The sequence below is a fragment of the Leucoraja erinacea genome, chromosome 16 (genome assembly GCF_028641065.1).
Source record: "Leucoraja erinacea ecotype New England chromosome 16, Leri_hhj_1, whole genome shotgun sequence".
NCBI classification, from domain to species: Eukaryota; Metazoa; Chordata; class Chondrichthyes; order Rajiformes; family Rajidae; genus Leucoraja; species Leucoraja erinaceus.
In genome coordinates this window covers 18,682,785-18,702,536 of record NC_073392.1, presented here as the reverse complement: position 1 = coordinate 18,702,536, position 19,752 = coordinate 18,682,785, and the positions used below count along the sequence as shown (strand labels likewise).

General features: G+C 42.7%; 1 protein-coding gene across 1 annotated transcript in view; it reads right to left on the bottom strand.

Annotated features, from left to right (window-relative positions):
* Positions 1–19,752, bottom strand: part of sumf1 (sulfatase modifying factor 1) — a 92,856-nt gene that overhangs the window by 7,888 nt on the left and 65,216 nt on the right. The window contains exon 8 of the mRNA XM_055647747.1: positions 4,383–4,442. Coding sequence (XP_055503722.1) covers positions 4,383–4,442 — 60 coding nt within the window. The remainder of the gene's footprint in view (positions 1–4,382; positions 4,443–19,752) is intronic.

Here is a 19,752-nt window from a genome sequence, read left to right as displayed (position 1 = left end):
GCGTTACATGCCGTGATTTTTCCAAGCTTACAGGAACTATTGTGATGTGGTCCAGAAATCCCATCACATGGTGCAATGGTTTGTGTGCCACACAATGGAATTATTTAAAAACCTGGTGCATGAGCTCAGCGCATGGAAATTGGCTTCTGTGTGAAAAGGTGTGGCTTCTGTGTGAGCATGATGTTCATGCACATGGAGATCGCTGAGAATGGTTTGCAAATCAATTGTGCGTAACATAACTATTTATGCTGCGGTGTTACTAGCAGTTCTACCTAACATTTCTGAGAGGTTGCTGTGATCTGGAGATTCCCATTGGCCTCTGCTCTTCTCCCTCCTCATTGCTTATCCTTTTCTACCCCACTGATCTTTTGTTCTTCTCCTCTGTTTCCCCACCACCAATGCTCTTCCTCCTTTCCCTGTGATCCATGCTCCACAAAACGACTTCCGTGCCACCAGTCTACTGTCGAACTATTCCTCTGCAGTCTCCACTATCCACAATTTTGGGCAATGGGGAAAGTTTCATAATGCAAGGTCTGTTCCTTTGTATGTAAAGACTTGGGATCCACAGGCATTGGAAAATCACTACCAAAGCACCTTGCCTGCTAAACCTCATGGTTTGGAGCGGACGGTAAACAATTTTAAAATGAAAAGGCAAAAGGCAAATAATTAACATTAGCTGATTCTTAGTGTTCATCTCATGCAAATATTGTACTCAGCAAAGTAGGCTTTATGATAAGATCCCAAAAATATATTCATCGGTGCATGCATCACTATTAAAATGTGAATTATTTTAAGATATTAATTTTAGTTTTAGAGATACAGAATATAAACAGGCCCTTCTGCCCACCAAGTCCACGCCGACCAGCAATCACCCATACACTAGTCCTATCCTACACACAAGGGACAATTTACAGAAGCTAATTAACCTAGAAACCTTCACGTCTTCAGAATGTAGGAGGAAACCGGAGCGCCCAGAGAAAACCCACACGGTCACAGGGAGGACATACAATCTCCGTACAGTCAGCGACTTGCAGTCATGATCGAACCCGGTCCCTGGCACTGTGAGAAAGTAGCTCTCTCATTGTGCTACTGTGCCACCCCCTAAATTTGATTGAACATTAAAGTTTGGAGCATAATAGAGACCAGTTTGTGTAAATTTGGTAAAATAAATAGGATAATGTTGCCAGATAATCACAGATATGGAAGGTGAGTTGAAATATGAAACATATAAAAATTGAAAATAGGTGCAGGAGGAGGCCATTCGGCCCTTCGAGCCAGCACCGCCATTCATTTTGATCATGGCTGATCGTCCCCAATCAATAACCCGTGCCTACCTTCTCCCCATATCCCTTGATTTCACTAGCCCCTAGAGCTCTATCTAACTCTCTCTTAAATCCATCCAGTGATTTGACCTCCACTGAATGCCCTCTGTGGCAGGGAATTCCACAAATTCACAACTCTCTGGATGAAAAAGTTTTTTCTCACCTCAGTCTTAAATGGCCTCCCCTTTATTCTAAGACTGTGGCCCTTGGCTCTGGACTCGCCCAACATTGGGAACATTTTTCCTGCATCGAGCTTGTCCAGTCCTTTTATAATTTTATATGTTTTTATAAGATATCCTTTCATCCTTCTAAACTCCAGTGAATATAAGCCTAGTCTTCTCAATCTTTCCTCATATGACAGTCCCGCCATCACAGGGATCAATCTCATGAACCTACGCTGCACTGCCTCAATCACAAGGATGTTCTTCCTCAAATTAGGAAAGGCATTTCAATCCGATTGGCACAAAGGTAACTCCATTTTGGGACATCTAACTGATTGCAGCCTTTGCCATGAATATCAATCTTAGCAAAGGATAGCTGGGGAATTAGTGCTTTACAATTTATTGGTCTGTTCAAAAGGCTGAATATCAACAGTACCCAAGGGAGGACAGGTGACTGCTCTCTAACTGGGGATGTGGCTCATGTAAAAGTGTAAGACAAAGTGAAAGGCTTGGATAGAGTGGATGTGGGAGGATGTTTCCATGAGTGGGAGGTCATAGCCTCAGAATTAAAGGAAGATCCTTTAGGAAGGAGATGAAAGGAATTTCTTTAGTCAGAGGGTGATGAATCTGTGGAATTCTTTGCCACCGAAGGCTGTGGCAGGCCAAAGCAATGGATATTTTTAAGGCAGATAGATTCTTGAATAGTTGAGCTGTCAGGGGTTAAGGAGAGAAGGCAAGAGAATGGGATTAGGAGGGATAGATGGATCAGCCATGATTGAACGGCGGAGCAGACATGATGGGCCGAATGGTCTAATTCAGCTCCTCTTACTTATGACCAGGTTGCAACTGACTTTAATAGTTTCTTTCATACCTACCTTCTTCCTGTGGATTATTATTTGACCTCTTTACTTACTAACATTAACTAATATTGCATGCTGCATGGGCGGAATCATGTGATTTTCAGATTCTCACAGTTCCACATTCCCACATTTAAGCCAACAAGATTTTAAGTGCCTATCCCCACCTGAGGCTCCAAATTGGTTTAAATTTCTAACAAATTTAATTTGCTGCTCATATTAAATAATCCATTTTGCAAAGCTAGCAGTTTACATCTGATTGCCTGATGCCTGTTTAGACCACAGTAATATAAACTGTATGAGATAATTTATTCCCTGCTTCTGATCTTTCTCCCAAAGCAATATCTTTACCTTTATCATTTTTTGACAAACATAAATGAGGTTGGTGCATTTTCAAATTTCTATTACAATCCAAATTATAATTGGATTGGGGGTAGAATTTCAAATACAGCACCAAGAGCATGTTGACATTTCAGGTAACTGACCACTCTGACAGTTTTGTGTCTATCTACGGTTTGTAAGCTAATTGACTTGGGAAAATTGTAAAATGTTCCTAATATGTGCAGGATAGTGTTAGTGTAATGGGGATCACTGGTCGGCGAAGACTCGGTGTGTCAAAGGGCCTGTGTACGCACTGTATGTCCAAACTAAACTGGACTAAGAAGGAAATCTCCACTGTCACCCCTCTGGAGCGCAATCAGGAGGCGTCAAATTAGTTGCCCCGTACTAATGACCCGTTGTGGGCAACTGTGTACCAGGGGAAGAAGGTTATCTTTGAGGAGGCAAGAAAAGCAAAATATTTATTAGATTGAAACTGCAACTGAGCTAAATCCGTGGGTGAACAGCAAAGTGTGAAAAACAGCACTTCTAAAAATAGCATTCAGGAAAATACAGTTCATTGTGAGAGAGCAGCACAGTCGGGCTGCCTCTGAATAGTAGGCATTCTGGTGAAGTCGTTCAGATCCACTCATTCACAAATGAAAGGTGATAATTTACTGGCTTAATCGTCCCAAAAAAAAGCAGCTCTTAACGCTTTTTGCACTTCATATGAACATAATAAAAACATGAGTGCAGAAGAGTCTCGACCCGAAACGTCTATTTCACCTTTGCCTATTTCTGAGTTACAGAAACTGAGGCTGCCTGTCCTCAGCTCTTTGAGCTTGTTTTACATTCACTAAAATCATGCAGTTCCAATCTCCCACGCATCCTGCCCGGGACGCCATGGGCCCGAATGCCAGGCCCTCTGAGCGACTCTGAGGGATAAAGAATCCTAACATTAATATAAAATCAAAAGCAGTGGGGGGGGAGAGGGATAGAGGCCGAGCGAGAGAGATGGCTTCCAGCTCGAGGGGGGGGAGGGGGCCCACCCACCAGCGCCGACAACGAGGCCACAATAAGGACTAAAAAAGTGGAGGGCCGGCCGAAATGGCTAAACGAGGGGATACCAATAACACGAAAAAAATAAATAAAGTAAGATAAAGATAGATAAATAAATGATTAAATAAATAAGATAGACAGATAAAGAAATAAAAACTATAATTCAGTCTCTTGAACCAGGGCAACATCTTGTAAATCGTTTCTGCACACTTTCTAGTTTAATGACATCTTTCTGAAAGAAGGGTGACCAGAACTGGCTATGAACTTACTGAAGAGAAATAGGAAGCTCTCAGCCACATTCCGCTATTTTCCAAATTGACATTTCACTGTCCTTTGTGAGAACGGGTCAGTAACTTATATATTTTTCCAGTATTTTGCATCTATTTGCAAATCATTAAATCTAGTTAGTTTCTGCCTTCTTTAGCTGTTTTCCTTTTAACTGCTGCTCATTCTCTCGCCAATTAAGTCAGTTCTCTCAAAAGGTTCCACTAGAGAGCAGGTCAATTGCAATCAAGGCTCCTTCCGTGGAACATTATCCTGTCTTTCTGTTCTGCATCTAGACGCAATCTGAGATACTGTGCATTAACCTAAGTTTCTATTATTTTGAGTCAAATTTGTCCGAGCTTTTTATTCTGTAATTGCGTTATACGATACTCAAACGTTACCTCGTGACACATGTAGGATCCGCCCTTCTTCACCTTGTCTTTCCCTGAGGCCGGTCCCGTCTGCAGAGAAGCAAATTGAATGCACAGTGAGTGAACTCATTCTGGAATGCCAGTCGGATTTAAATAGGCATCATAACATCCGCTGCACCAGAAACCTTTTAGTACAGTTCACCATTCTGTAATAACTGGGCTGCATCTCAGAGCTACTCAACATTTGACAGGAACTTCCATGTGGCAAGCTCACCAAGTGTAGCGTTGCATACAGCTGGTTAGATTCATGGTGGCTCTACCAGACCTCTTCTTCAGAGTCCATATACTCTCTGGAGAAAAAAGATGGGTGATGTTTCGGATCAGGACCCTTCTTCAGAAAGACCCTGACGAAGGGTCCCGACCCAGAACGTCACCCATCCTTTTTCTTCAGAGATACTGCCTGAGCCGCTGTTACTCCAGCTCTTTGTGTCTATCTTCCGTATAAATCAGTATCTGCAGTTCTTTTCTATCCATATCCTCTTCTGTCCTTATTATATAATCTTTATTCTTATTTCCCAATGTAATTTTTATTAGAATAACTGCCACCTGTCAAGATAGGCATATGCCAGCTAACAAAGGTTCTGTGCTACAAGGAATACCAGTTCAGGATAGAGATGAGGAAAATAGAACAGAGCTCCCTGCTGTTGTATCGTTATTCCGTTTTTTTGGAAAATATTATTTCCTATAGGTTTGAAGGCAAATGGCAGAATGCAATGCAAACTAATGCCACGGGCAGTGACTGAACAGGTTTGCTAGAGAGCTTAGCTATTAGAGTAGTTGCTTCTGACACCCACCGTGCACAATGTCCCTCAAATTAATCCCATTTAAACCCTGCCCATGAGGGTTATGTTATTTATTTTTGGCAATATAAACTGTCAGTTTTGCTAAATGCAGCTTTATCTATTGATACAAATATTAAATAATCTTGTGAAGGTATCTGAAACAACCTAAACAGAATCAGCCAGTCTGCTCCCTGATGTACTTATTCATGCAGTCGGTGTACTTACAAAGGGAACTGCTGCTAGCAAAATACTGGGTGATAATTTGTGAGCACAATGAGGAAAGCTGGATCATGCCGATCAGGAAATAAACATAGTTGGTAGGATTATTCTCAAGGGGAAGGCAGGGATTTTGTGGAGAGTGATAGAATATCATTACTGCCACCTTTGCCTCAATAAGGCAGCCTACATCATCAGCGACCCACACCTCCCTGGCCGTGGCCACACACACATTTCACTCCTGCCACCGGGAAGAAGATATAAGAGCCTGAAAACTATAACGTACAGGTTCAGGAACAGTTTCTTCCCTATAGCCATCAGACTGTGAAACAACGTTTGGAATCAGTGCGGTGGTGATGCAGGATCTCCACTGATGCCTGGCTTGCGTTTCTTCAGCAGTTTCTTTTACCCTCCAACAACTGCAGTCTCTTGTGTCTCTAATCTAACTTGCTTCAGGTGCCAAATGTGCTGCATAAATTGTTAATGTCCACAGCATGTCAAGATGTTCTGGAACTATTTGGCAATGTTCTGGTACTGTCTCCGCTCTCACTGTTACAAAGTTTTGAAATAGTATCAGTCGCCTTTGTATCTAGACATCTCTGAACCAATGGAATGATTTGTCAAATTATAAAATAGGATTTGGCTGAGGATGAAAATGGCATCATGGGCAGATAGTTTAGTTTACTTTATTACTGTCAATGGGCTGTGGTACAGTGAAAAGCTTTTGTTTGCGTGCTAAGAAAAGGCTATACATGAATACAATCAAGTCATCCACAGTGCGCAGATATAGGATAGAAGGTAAGATGGCAAAGGAGGCTTATGGTACACTGGCCTTCATCGGCCAGGCTATTGAATGTAGAAGTTGCGATGTTATGTTACAGTTGTACAAGATGTGGGTAAGGCTGCATTTTGTACATGATGTTGATGAGTATTGTTTCACTTCTGGTCACCTTGCTGTAGGAAGAATGTCATTAAGTTGGAAAGAGTGCAGAGAACATTTACAGGGATGTTGCCAGGACTTGAGCACCTGAGCTTAGCGAGAGATTGGCCAAGCTAGGACTTTATTACTTGGAGTTCAGGAGGATAAGGGGTGATCTTATAGAGGTGTATAAAATCATGAGGGTCATAGACAGGGTGAATGCACAGAGTATTTAACCCAGGGTAGGGGGATCAAGAACCAGAAGACATAGATGAGAGGGTAAATATCTAATAGGAACCTGCGAAGTAACGTTTTTAATCAGAGGGAGGGTGGGTATATAGAATGAGCTGCCAGAGGTAGTTGAGGCAGGTACAATGTAGCATTTAAAATACACCAGGACAGGTACAAGCATAGGAGAAGTTTACAGAGATATGCGCCTAATGAAGGCAAATTGGACCTAGTTTAGATGGGGCATCTTGGTCGGCAAGGAAGAATTGGGCTGAAGGGCCTGTTTCCCTGTTGTATGACTATGACTGTAAGGCATGTTTGGTCAATCTCCAAGTCAACTATGCTGTGCATAGAGTTCTGTGAGAAGGCAAGGTTGACCAAATGTCAAATTCTCTACCATAATTGCAGTACATTCTTTACTGAAAGTTAGTGATGACTTTTGAATGCAAATCACTGCTCCTCTCTCACCTCCCCATCCCTCCTATTGTCACGATGCCCCACAGCTGACAATAAGGGAGCAATACAGAGGAAGGGTATCCCACTAACCCCATTGTTCCACTTCCATCATGTGAGAATCTTAAATTCAGAGCTGTACCGGAGAAGATAGAAACTGATAATTCCAATGATCCACGACACAGATTTAACACCTACGTACTTTAATTATGTAAATTATATCCTGATTTATGCAAATGTATTCTTCTGACCAGTCATGAAAGCCATTTTGATTCAGAATCTAATTATTATATGTAGTGCAAATTGTAAGATGCTCTATTTCAAAAAAATATTTAACTGCAAGAAGCAAGAAGCTATTCGGTGAACTCTCGTAACTTTGTCAGCACCAGAAACGTGGCGACTCTTATGAGGTTTGTTGTATGATTTTACCGGGTTGTATGCAAAATAAAGCATGCAACAATTAAGTATAATTGAATTATGAACTGAATATAATTCAATCATAAACGGTCACTGCCTTTCACCTCAGCAATCGGCTCCCAATGTAAAGCTCTGACTGTCCTTATGTGGTAAGCCGGTGAAGAACGAAGACTTCCCCAAGTACCTCGGAGTCACTCTGGATCGCACCCTCACCTATCGTGAACACCTGAAGAGGGTGGCTGATAAACTGAAAGCAAGGGTCAACATCAGGCAACAGCTGGGGATCCACTGCACACACACTCCGTACTGCAAGCTTAGCCCTAGTCTACTCAACAGCCAAGTTTTGCTCAACAGCTTGCCAATAGCTGCCACACCAAATGAGTTGACACTGTCCTTAACTCTGCAATGCGGGTCAGCACAGGGACGCTTAAGTCAACACCTTTGCAGTGGCTCCCTGGCCTCTCCCATATCGGCCCTCCCAGCATACGCAGAAGTGAGAAGATGTTGAAAGATTGGTGCACCATCGAGGCTAACCCTGACCTTCCCATCCATGCTGACTTGAACAATCTGCCCAACATGTGCCTGAAGTCCCGCAAACCCTTCTGGTCTTCTGTTAAATCCCTGGAAGACTTTGACTGAAGTCTGAGTGGCACAGAGCCTGGAAAGATGCCAACACCAACATCACAGACTCCACAGTGAAACCAATGGGTTTTGACATCCATCGCAAGCAATGGCTAACCCTGAACAGAATCCGCACCCTGCATGCAAGAACAGCCCATCGCCTGCATAAGTGGGGGATGACAGACAGCCCAGCTTGCGACTGCGGACATCCAGACCAGACCATCCCACACATCGTGAATGACTGCCCACTGAGGCTTTTCCCTGGTGGCATCAAAGCCATCCTGGGACGACAGATGGCGCAATGGGCTAAGTGTTTGGCTGGCAACCGGATGGTAGCCGGTTCGAATCCCGTTTGGAGTGCATACTGTCATTGTGTCCTTGGGGAAGACACTTCACCCACCTCTGCCTGCGTGTGAATGTGTGTGAGTGACTGGTGGTGGTCGGAGGGGCCATTAGCAGCCACGCATCCGTCAGTCTGCCCCAGGGCAGCTGTGGCTACAGAAGTAGCTCACCACCACTGAGTGTGACTGAGGAGTGAATGAATAATGCGATGTAAAGCGCCTTGAGTATTAGAAAGGCGCTATATAAATCCCATCCATTATTATTATTTATTATTATCCTGGGAAAAGCCTGGATGACTACCCTTGATCTACAACTTTAGGCTGTGCACGCCATACGCAAGAAGAAGAAGAAGATGAATTAATACAGAGCTAATGTATAGCTCACCTTAATACAAAACAATTCAAGTTAGGTATTGTGATTTGTGTAAAGAAGTATAAAGAAACAAGTATAAAAAAGAGTTTCTATAAATATGTCATTTTTTGCTAGTTTAAATTTCCATTTCCGCACCTCCTGTGTGCATGTCACTCCTGGCATGCTCTCTGAACTGGATGCATTTCACATAAGTGAGTGTAGATGCTTATCAACGGGAAGCACTGTTTGAAGTTGCTGTGAATGGCATCTGCGTCTTTCAGAACAAACTATCAAAAGTCACTGATCTGACAAGCCTCAGCCACCACATTATCAAGCCAGCACGGCTTTTGAACCCTGTCAGCTTGACACCTCTGTTTTCAAGCAGCAGTATTTTCAACAGAACATCTTTAGACTTTAGACTGAAGATACAGATATACCCTCCCTCTGAGTAAAAAAGCTACTTCTCCGGATCCTGTTAGATATCTCACCTATGACTTCTGGTTCTCGATTCCCCTACCCTAGAGATACAGCGCGGAAACAGGCCCTTCATCCCACCATCATTGAACATCTGCTACAGTCATTGCAATCCTGTTCCAAGAGACTCACAAAAGTGATAGCTCCCATCTGAAGATCCCTGGTTATACCCTGGCCTGCCTACACCGTAGATCTAGTAATTGAATTTTGTAATTAGCTACAATTAGGTAACTAACTAATTATATGCTTTAATTTCAGGTCATCCAAGTAAGACCCCCATGGCATTGCCACTTTTGTAAGGAACACAGCAAAATGGAAAGCAATCCCCTCCTGACATCGATGTGGAATGAGCGGCAACGCAAGTCGAAGGTGTCATGTTCATCAATGTATACAAGCCACCTTTTACCAAGGTCCACAAAGACTCCATCCCTGCCTTTGGTTCGCCCTGCATGTACGCCGGAGACTTTAACTGCCACAGCACCACCTGGGGCTACCGTTTAACTAATCCAGATAGTGCTGCACTAGATGACTGGGCCTTAGCTCCTGCCGCTCAACTCCTGTACGACCCAAAACAACCGGACAGCTTCTGCTCTGGCAGGTGGAACACCACTACCAACCCTGACTTGGCTTTTGCAAACCTGAATGGACCATCCCCACACTGTATCATCCTGGATCACTTCCCGAAATCACGACATCATCCATCTCTAATTATCCCGGACAACCCCATCGAGCCAGTCCCAACAAAACCTGCGAAGAGATGGAAGTTCCGCAAGGCCAGGTGGGACCAGTTCACTAGTCTGGTGGACTTCTAGATTGACAGCCTTCCCACCCCCACCTCCACCAATCTGGACAAAGCCTACTCAGCCTTCTGCAAACCTTATCAGGGCAGCGAAGAGTTCCATTCCTCGTGGCTATCATCACTAGTACATCCCCACATGGGACAAAGAGTGTGACGCATGCTACGACGCATTCCTGTACGCTGAACTTGGCGAAAAGGCTGCCTCCAAGGCCACAGAGCTGACAAACTGCCTCGACAAGAAGCGCAGAGTGCGGTGGGAAGAGACAGACAGGAGACAATCGACTTCACACACTCCAGTAGGGTGGCTTGGAAGACCTTAGTTCGCATCACCGGTCGAAGTACCCGCCCAAAGCATTGCCCTGTCATGGCCAACTCCATCGCCCACCAGCTCCTGGCCAACCACCACTTCAAAGACGCGGACAAGATTCATACTCGTTCTCTCAAACAGGAGCCCAATAATCTTTGGAAAGCTCCTGGTGCTGATGGGCTCCTGTCAGCGCCATTTTCCTCTGCAGAACTATAGACAATAGACAATAAATGCAGGAGTAGGCCATTTTGGCCCTTCGAGCCAGCACCGCCATTCAATGTGATCATGGCTGATCATCCCCAATCAATACCCCATTCCTGTCTTCTGCCATCTCACAATTGAAATGCAGAAAAGCCCAGGGTCCTGATAACATCCCCCCAAAATTCCTGAAACACTGCGGTCCTAAATGCCTGGTCTGGCTCCGTGAGTTCTACTCCTCTTGCCTCATTGGTCAGTCCATTCCGAAGATCTGGCGGAAAGCCACCGTCATTGCCAAACAAGCCTGCGGACGACCCAAGGAACTATCGGCCCATCTCACTCCTCTCTGTCCCGTACAAGCTCCATGAATGGCTTCTCCTGGCCCGGCTTGATCCAATCGTCGACCCCCAACTACCCGCTGGTTGTTAAGGGGCTAAAAGGTTCCGACTGATCTTGGGGGCAGGTGGCATGGGAATGAGCAAAAGGTTGAATTATAACCATCTTCCAGTGAACAACGGGTTATTTTCCCAATATCTTTCACATTTCTTACAGACTAGGTTATTTTGAAAGATTCTCTATTAACTTGCTTAATGTTTAAAACTCAAGACAGAGCCTTAGATAATTGCTGACAGCTCATGTTGCATCCTGCAACACTGGCTCTGTTCCACATTTACTGGTATTCCTAAACCCTTACTTAAAGTGAGGGAAAACAGCAGGCAGATTATAGCTCATCGAATAAATGTCGGGCCATATCCCTCTAAACCGTTCCTATCCATTACCTGTCCAAATGTCTTTTATGTTGTTTTAAGTATCTGCCTCAACTACCTCCCCTGGCAGCCTGTTCCACATACCCACCATCTTCTGTGTGAAAAAACTGCCCCTCAGGTTCCTATTAAATCTTTCCCCTCTCATCTTAAACCTATATCTTCTGGGTAAAAGATCAGTGCATTCACCCTATCTATTCCCCTCATGATCTTATACACCTCTATAAGATCACCTCTCATCCTCCTGCACTCCAATGAAACCTCTCAGCCTCCTGCGCTCCAAGTCCACTTGCTATTGGAATTACTGGTTTGAGTAGATTAATTGCAAAAGTAATCTAAAAGGGAATTGATCGACCATAGGGAAATATGGAGGGGGAAATGTGATTGCTCGCTTGGAACTGGCTTGTACCTGAAGTTGTTAAGCAGGAAAGAGTGCAGAGATTTGCCAGGGTATTGCCAGGACTTGAGTGGCTGGGATATAGGGAGATGGGCAGACTAGGATTTTATTCCTTGGAGCACAGGTGGTTGCAGGGTGGTTTTACAGAGGTGTATGAAATCTTGAGGGGAATAGATAGGGTGAGTGCACAGCGTCATTTACCCAGAGTAGGGAAATCGAAAAATAGGTTTAAGGGGAGAGGGGAAAAATTTAATAGGAACCTGAGGGGCAACTTTTTTTCATACTGAGTGTGATGGCTATATAGAACAGGCTGCCAAGGGAGGTACTTGTGGCAGGTACTATAACAATATTTAAAATACATTTGGACAGGTACATGGATGGGGAAGGTTTAGCGAGATGTGGGCCAAATGGGGGCAGGTGGAACTAATGGAGATGGAACATCTTGGTTGGCAGGGATATGTTCGGTTGAAGGGCCTGTTTCCGTGCTGTATTACTCACTGACTCAATGGTGACCTGAATCTTCTCTTATGTTACTATAGGATATGATAATTAATCAGAAAAAAAATAACTCTAGGGACTTGACCATATATATATATATATATATAGATGCTCCGGAACAGTATTTAGGCATTCATGCATAATTGGAAGTAGCATCTTTTCAGTGAACTGAGGTCCGTGTGCCCTTCCAGGTGGATGGAAGGAAAACAACTTGTTTGTGTTCGCCGATATTCTTAGAATTTAGTCATTGCTTTTTTGTTGTGCTCCCTTACATTAAAACATTTGATTAGAAGTAATGCGTTTGATGCAAAGCATTTTAAGAGATCTCGAGATTACGAAAGGTGCTGTGCAGTGTTATCGGAATATTTATTTTCTTACAAGCCATTGATACTTGTATTTGCCAGCACAGAATGCCTGACAAGAAGGGTCTGTGATCTTAATTACTTCATCAGTTTACATTGCTCTGAACAGATTTGGAGTCTTCTCATGTAAAAATAGGAAGATGTACTTATTAAAAATGTCTTCACAAGCAAAGATAACAAACAAAACAAATCTCGTATCGTTACATTTGCAATGGCAATTGGAATTAGAGGACGAGGCACTGTTGGGAGAACATATTGTGGCGCCACCTGGTGGTTAGGCCACTTACTATGCGAACCCTCGGCAGTCGGAGGTAGGGTCACATGACTAGATAATGGTGGGAAGGAGTGGTCTGGGGTGTGCCCTAGTATATATAATGAACCCCGGGTCAACCTTCCCCCATTCGCATGTGTGTTGTTCTCTTTGTTTTGACAATGAAGATCTCTTTGATTCAACATGCATGGCTTGCTTATTCGCCCGCAGTAACATTTCTTTTTAGTAACTTCCCAGTCATATTTCAAAATTATTAAAAATTAAATGTAACATTGAGTGCAGGCTAACCCTAATAAATCCTCTCATTTATAGTTAGTTTATTTGAAGGTGTCGTTTAAACACTTCACAGAAACAGCTTAATATAAAATGATTGTCAGTTTTTAGTGTTATTGCCCTTCGGGACTTAAGTTTCTAAGCCTAGGATTTAAGTTAATTTAAAGATATCTGGTGTTTACTACAATTAAACATCGTAGTGGCATGGTGGCGCAGTGGTAGAGTTACTGCTTTAAAGCGCCAGAGACCCGAATTCGATCCTGACTACAGGTACTTTTGACCTGCGTGGGTTTTTTCCGGGTGCTTCGGTTTCCTCCTCCATTCCATGTAGGTTAATAGGCTTCTGTAAAATTGTCCCGAAAATGTGTAGGATAGTGCAAGTGAACGGGTGATTGCTGGTGGTTGAGGACTCGGTGGACCGACGGGCCTGTTTCTGTGCTGTATTTCTAAACTAAAATAAACTACTCTTCAAATATTTAGAATTATGTTCTCCCTATTTGTTACTGATAACCAGGTTGATCATTTGCACAATGCCAGTATTTTCAGGTATAAGGTTCTAGTGTTGCTAACTATACCATGTGAAATTACTGTTATTGGAATAGGCCATTGGATACCGGTGGGCTCTGCTGGCTACACAGGAAAGACATCCACTCCTTTGTGGACTTTTAATATAGCACTTTCAAAATTGCAGACACCTGCATTTGAATAACTAGTCTAAATGTTGTACTTAAATTGGTGAGGCTGCAATCCACACGTGAAAGTGGAAATGCAGCACTGAGCTAGTGCCAGCACCAGGCAATTTACAGGTTTAATCATCAAGTTGCAAACCTATCCTAATTATATTTTATGTGATAAATCCACTGTCTAATATGGGACTGTACATGGCCAGAATCTCACTATTTCTTTACACAGTTGGCACAACACTCAAGCAACTGTGTTTATTTTTTTATTTACACAGACACTAAACTGGTGCCAACCAACACCAGCCCTCAGGAAACATTTGTTTACACAACAAAAGGAGAATTGGAAAGACTGTTCACTCGGGGACTTGGAGACACCTGAGAAACAGCTGGCGAGTTGATGCTGAGGAATGTGTGACCATGTGTGTGAAAAAATAGTTCCTTTCAGATGTAAATAAAAAATCTTATTGAAAAAGAATAAATTGCCAAATTACAACTAGGGACTGAGAGTCAGGATAAAGGGAAGGGTCTCGACCCAAAATGTAACCTGTTCTCCAGAGATGCTGCCTGAACCGCTGAGTTACTCCAGCTTTTAGTTTAAACCAGCATCTGCAGATCCTCCCTACACAAATTACAACTCGCCTGTGTAAAATGCATGAGTTTTATTTATATCCATGAACACTCTGGTGTCAGAATTTCACTGTTTTAAATTGCATCAGGAATTGGTCCACTAATTGCTGATTTCTGGTATTGAAGTTACTTTATTGATTCCCATTAAATTCAGTTAGGCATTTCGCATTGGGTTATTTATATTGGTGAACAAGTTTAATGAGGTCAAATTCTAATCAGGTGATGGAACTAATTAATGTGACCCACCAAACTGTTAGCTGCTTATAATTAGGATTAATTGCATTTGCTCTTTTTTCATGTCCATAGAAGATTAAATGGAGACAGATCACCAAACTAAGCTGACATTTGCTGCCTCTTTGGAAGTGACGATGGCAATGTCAGTTTTACAGTGCCTTGGTGGTGTAAATACATTTTGGAAGATGCTCAACTTGATACCACTGAAATCTACCACAAATGACAATTTGTAGGCAGAATCTGCTTGAAACTGCAGAGAAATGTAACAAACTTTTTATTAAACCTTTAGTTGGGGTTGCACAGATCCACTGTATGCATGTAAATGCATTGAAGCAGCAAAACTACCTGAACTCCATGTTTTTCATGGTTACAAATATTTTTACATTAAAAAATGTCAATGGTCAATGAGAAATTAGTATTATTTTCATCTTGTGATTTATTTTTACTTCTGTATATCCTACTTCCTCACAATAAAGGTTGTGACACATTAACCTGATCTATGTGATACATCCGTGTATGTGGATTCTGTTTGCAGTGATTTTCTAAAGGTTTTTATTGTTTCTATGCTTCTATCTATGTTTCTATGTTTTATTTTTACATGTTTGCACATTATAGGAGAAATGTACTCTTGTGCATTTCTAGAAATGTAATCAATCCCCAATCTGATTAACAAGTGAGTAGCTGAGATAAAGCCTCAGCTGAAGATATTAGTTTAGTTTTTAAGAAGGAACTGCAGATGCTGGAAAATCGAAGGTACACAAAAGAGTTGGAGAAACTCAGCGGGTGCAGCAGCATCTATGGAGCGAAGGAAATAGGCAACTTCTTCAGACTGAAGAAGGGTTTTGGCCCGAAACGTTGCCTATTTCCTTCGCTCAATAGATGCTGCTGCACCCGCTGAGTTTCTCCAGCTCTTTTGTGTACCTTAGTTTAGTTTTGTTTTGTTTGGAGATCCAGCATGGAAACCTGGGTCTCTGGCGTGTTATCCCACTTTCATATCCATTTCCTACACACTAAGGGCAATTTTTTACAGAGGTTTAATTAACCTACAAACCCGCACATACTTTTGGAAGTTGGAGGAAACCGGTGCACCCGGAAAAAACCCAAGTGGTCATAAGAAAACGTGCAAACTCCATACACACACAGACATCACCCCCGAGATCAGGGTCAAAAGCCAGATCTATGGCGCTGAGGCAGCAACTCTACCCGCTGCACCATTGTACCTCTTCTTCATTCACCCTAAACCATCCAAAAGGGTCCATGGGGGGCAGGGGAGCACTATTTAGAGTGGCCATTCACAATCGCTATCCATCAACCCATGCTGCAAATACCTGCATGTGAACCTCCTAGTGAAGAATAGATCTGGTCCCATTAATATTGGCACACAGGGATGAAACATAAGTTACTTGAGTAAGGGACTAGACCCTCTGAAAACTCAGTTAACAAAAATCTTAACTTCGTTTTCAGGGAAAAAAAGGCAGACCAAAGAAAAGGCCATCTAACAGCGAGGAGCCCATTTCAATCTAATCTTCTTACTGAGAAACTGATAATAGATCCAATGTTTGATTTTACACCTATATCAAATTTATCTTCCAATGAGGCAAGGTTCAGAAAAAAAAAGACAAATTAACAAGGTAGCGAGGACATCTAAATGCTTAGAGATGAATCTCCCTTTGGGAATTACACTTGTAAGAGATAAAGGTAGTGAAAATAAAATAAAGTCACTAGCTTTGCTGTTTAAAAGATCTTGATGGGCAATTGATAGGATTGATAATGGCAAAAGCTAAACGGTTGAACTGAGAGATTATACATATGAATAACTTGGTCATTAACAAGTAAAACCTTTTGTCCTCAAGGAGGGGCCGTTTTAATAGTCAGATCTGAAATTGCATTATTTCCATGTCCTCATCATGGCAGAGTTCGGGGAGATACTGTTACTGCTGGCAAATGTCACAAAATAAATCAAGCTGCTACATAACATCACAGTACAAATTGAGATCTGGCACAGAATACATTGCAGAGATTTAACCTTTCATTGGGCACAATATAACTGCTGTAGATCATTATCCCTCCTGTTCATCATATCCCCCAACCTTTTTCCCTCAACCCCAATTCATCCGAACATTTAACGAGCAGTAGTCACACTACTCGACAGTTTCCAGCTGCTCTTTGTACCAATTGAAGCAAAGCAGAAAATGTTGAGAATATTCATGTCAGGCAGCATCCGTAGAGAATTGAGCATTAACAATTTTGATCTATTAGACCGTTCGCAGGAGTTTGCATTGATACGGTCATCATTATAGTGGAAAAAGGGGCGAGGGGGAGATCTGAGTAGGAACGGAACAAAGAACGCTTCACGAAGTGGCAAACATAGTTGGGAACTGCACTGGTTCCCATAGCAACAGTTTTAATGTTAGCTTTTTTGCTTGTTAAATCTTCAATTCAGTGACAGAGGCAAAGTTGGTGATCAGACGAAGAAAGTAGCTTTGTGGAGAATAAAAATAATATTTGTAATGATTAAAATAATGTAAAAACATCTGCAAATTGCAACTGTCAATGCGGAGAGTAGTCGGTCTTGTCTTTGACAAGGCGTCCTGGAGGAGGCTTGGAATGGACACAGAAGTACAGGAAGAGAGGGAAGGTTTAGTGCTTCTGGCATCTTAAGGAAAGACAGAGATAAAAGCAGTCAAAGAAAAGCTGCTAAATGAAACTGGCAGCTCCTCTCCATGATAAGTAAATGCCAGAGTCTATGTTTTGTTAAGTCTGTGAAATAAAAAGATCTTACGTAATCCTTTCCATGGTGTTGTAAATGTCTTTGAAAACGCAAATCCTGCCTCAACGCTAAGAGACTATAATATGGAAAGGTATCCGAAGGGATTTCAGAAATGTTCAATAGGATAATAGTTGATAAAGAAGGAGGGGTGATCAGCAGCACGGCAAGAGAGAGTATTTTCAGATTTTTGATGGACTCTAGAATGGAGATGGGATAGGGAGAAGACGATATGTTGGGTTTCTCTAGTTTGGTGGGTAAAAGGAGAACCAAATTATGCAGTTAGAGGAGAATGCCTGTAAATCTATTTAGACTGTAAATGAATTTTTATCTGGAATCTCAGCGTAATCTTGTTAGGAAATTTAATTCAGTGGTTATTCCGTGAAATGGACAAAGAACAGGCTACCTATTCAAAAAGCGACAGACTTTGTCTCTGCTTATTCACACTGTAGTAGATACATAGTTCTCCCTCCGCTGGCTGCACTCCAAAGTATTAATGGCCTGCTGACAGCACCGTTGGCCTTTACGAGGTGTCTGCGAAAATATCTTTGAAGTAAGGCTTTTATTTTCAATAAAGTAATATGCATCCGCTCTGTGGAAATTTGTACTGAGTAGTGGAACCCAACAACAGAAACAATCCTCACAGACACAGTGTAAAATCAGAGGATATATTCATGGAAGCCCTCTGGAAAAATTCAAAAGTCTATTGAAGTGCAGAAGTATCTATCTCCACATCCCTCTCCCCTTCATAAATCAAGAAAATGGTTGGTGGCCAGCGATAACATATAAACAGAAGCCAAAAGGATCCTTTCAGAACTCCTTTATGTATGACACCAAAGTCAAAATACTGACAGGACCTTAAGTTTTAAATTATCCTGCTTTTTAAGAAAATGACTGGATTTCCGAGTACTGCTGTTTAGTATCTGGTAATCATAACTGCACAGAAGCATGTTTGAACTCCATCCACTGAACCCTGTCATCTCATGGTATGTTGCAAACTGTTAAGAGGCCATCTGCACAGAGAAAATTACATTTTAAAATCTTGAGGCATGTTGTCCACCTGGCCGACAGCAGTCCCAATGTCCAGTGCAGGTGCGGAAAAATATCTTCTGTTTCACTGCATGTGTAACTGGCTGCCCCCTGTGCACTGAAAAAGGGCAACGTGCACCTCGACAAGACTTCCCAGCCCTGAGGCTGGGAAACTTGCCCACTGAATCTATGCCAGATTTAACCTGGCACAAGTACAGAGGCTCTGTATAAACAAATGGCAAGAAATAGTTGCCAGGAGAACAGCAAGTAGTCTTTATTTGGGGGATTTAATTTTGATTGTTTAAATGTTTTAATTAGACTTTGGACCTGAGATACAGCATTGAAACAGCCCAGCAGGTCCGCACCGACAAGCAACCACCCTATACACTAGCACTATCCCACACAATAGGGACAATTTACAATTTACAGATGCAAGGTGGCATGATGATGCAGCGGTAGAGTTGCTGCATTATAGCGTCAGACACCCCGGGTCAATCCTGTCTACCGGTGCTTGTCTGTACGGAGTTTGTACTTTCTCCCCATGACCTGAGTGAGTTTTCTCCGGGATATCCTTTTTCCTCCCACACCAAAGAGGTACAGGTTTGTAGGTTAATGGGCTTGGTATAATTGTAAATTGTCCCTAGTGTGTGTAGGATAGTGTTAGTGTGTGGAGATCGCTGGTCGGTGCGTACTCGGTGGGCTGAAGGGCCTATTTCCGTGCTGTATCGCTAAACTAAACTAAATTAACCTATGTTGTTTTTAAACATTCTCTTTAACTTTCATTTTTTATATTTATTTTTAATTTTCAGCAGGCGAGAGCTTTGTCAGCCAGCGAGCACAAGGGAGGTCTTCGTGAACTGTCAAGGCCATTGTATGCGCACGTTGAGCCACCAGGACTGGGAGAGGCTTGAGCTCCATCACTGTGCACTGGGCCATGTTGCTGAATGGGGGAGCCAGTCTGCTTTAGAAAGATGGTGAAGAATGGTCTCAGGAACTGAGATGGTGAAGAGTGGTGAATCTCTGGAACTCTCTGCCACAGAGGGTAGTTGAGGCCACTTCATTGGCTATATTTAAGAGGGAGTTAGATGTGGCCCTTGTGGCTAAGGGGATCAGGGGGTATGGAGAGAAGGCAGGTACGGGATACTGAGTTGGATGATCAGCCATGACCATATTGAATGGCGGTGCAGGCTCGAAGGGCCGAATGGCCTACTCCTGCACCTAATTTCTATGTTTCTATGTTTCTATGTCTCTACCCCAAACGTCACCCATTCCTTCTCTCCAGATATGCTGCCTGTCCCGATTAGTTACTCCAGTATTTGTGCAGGCAT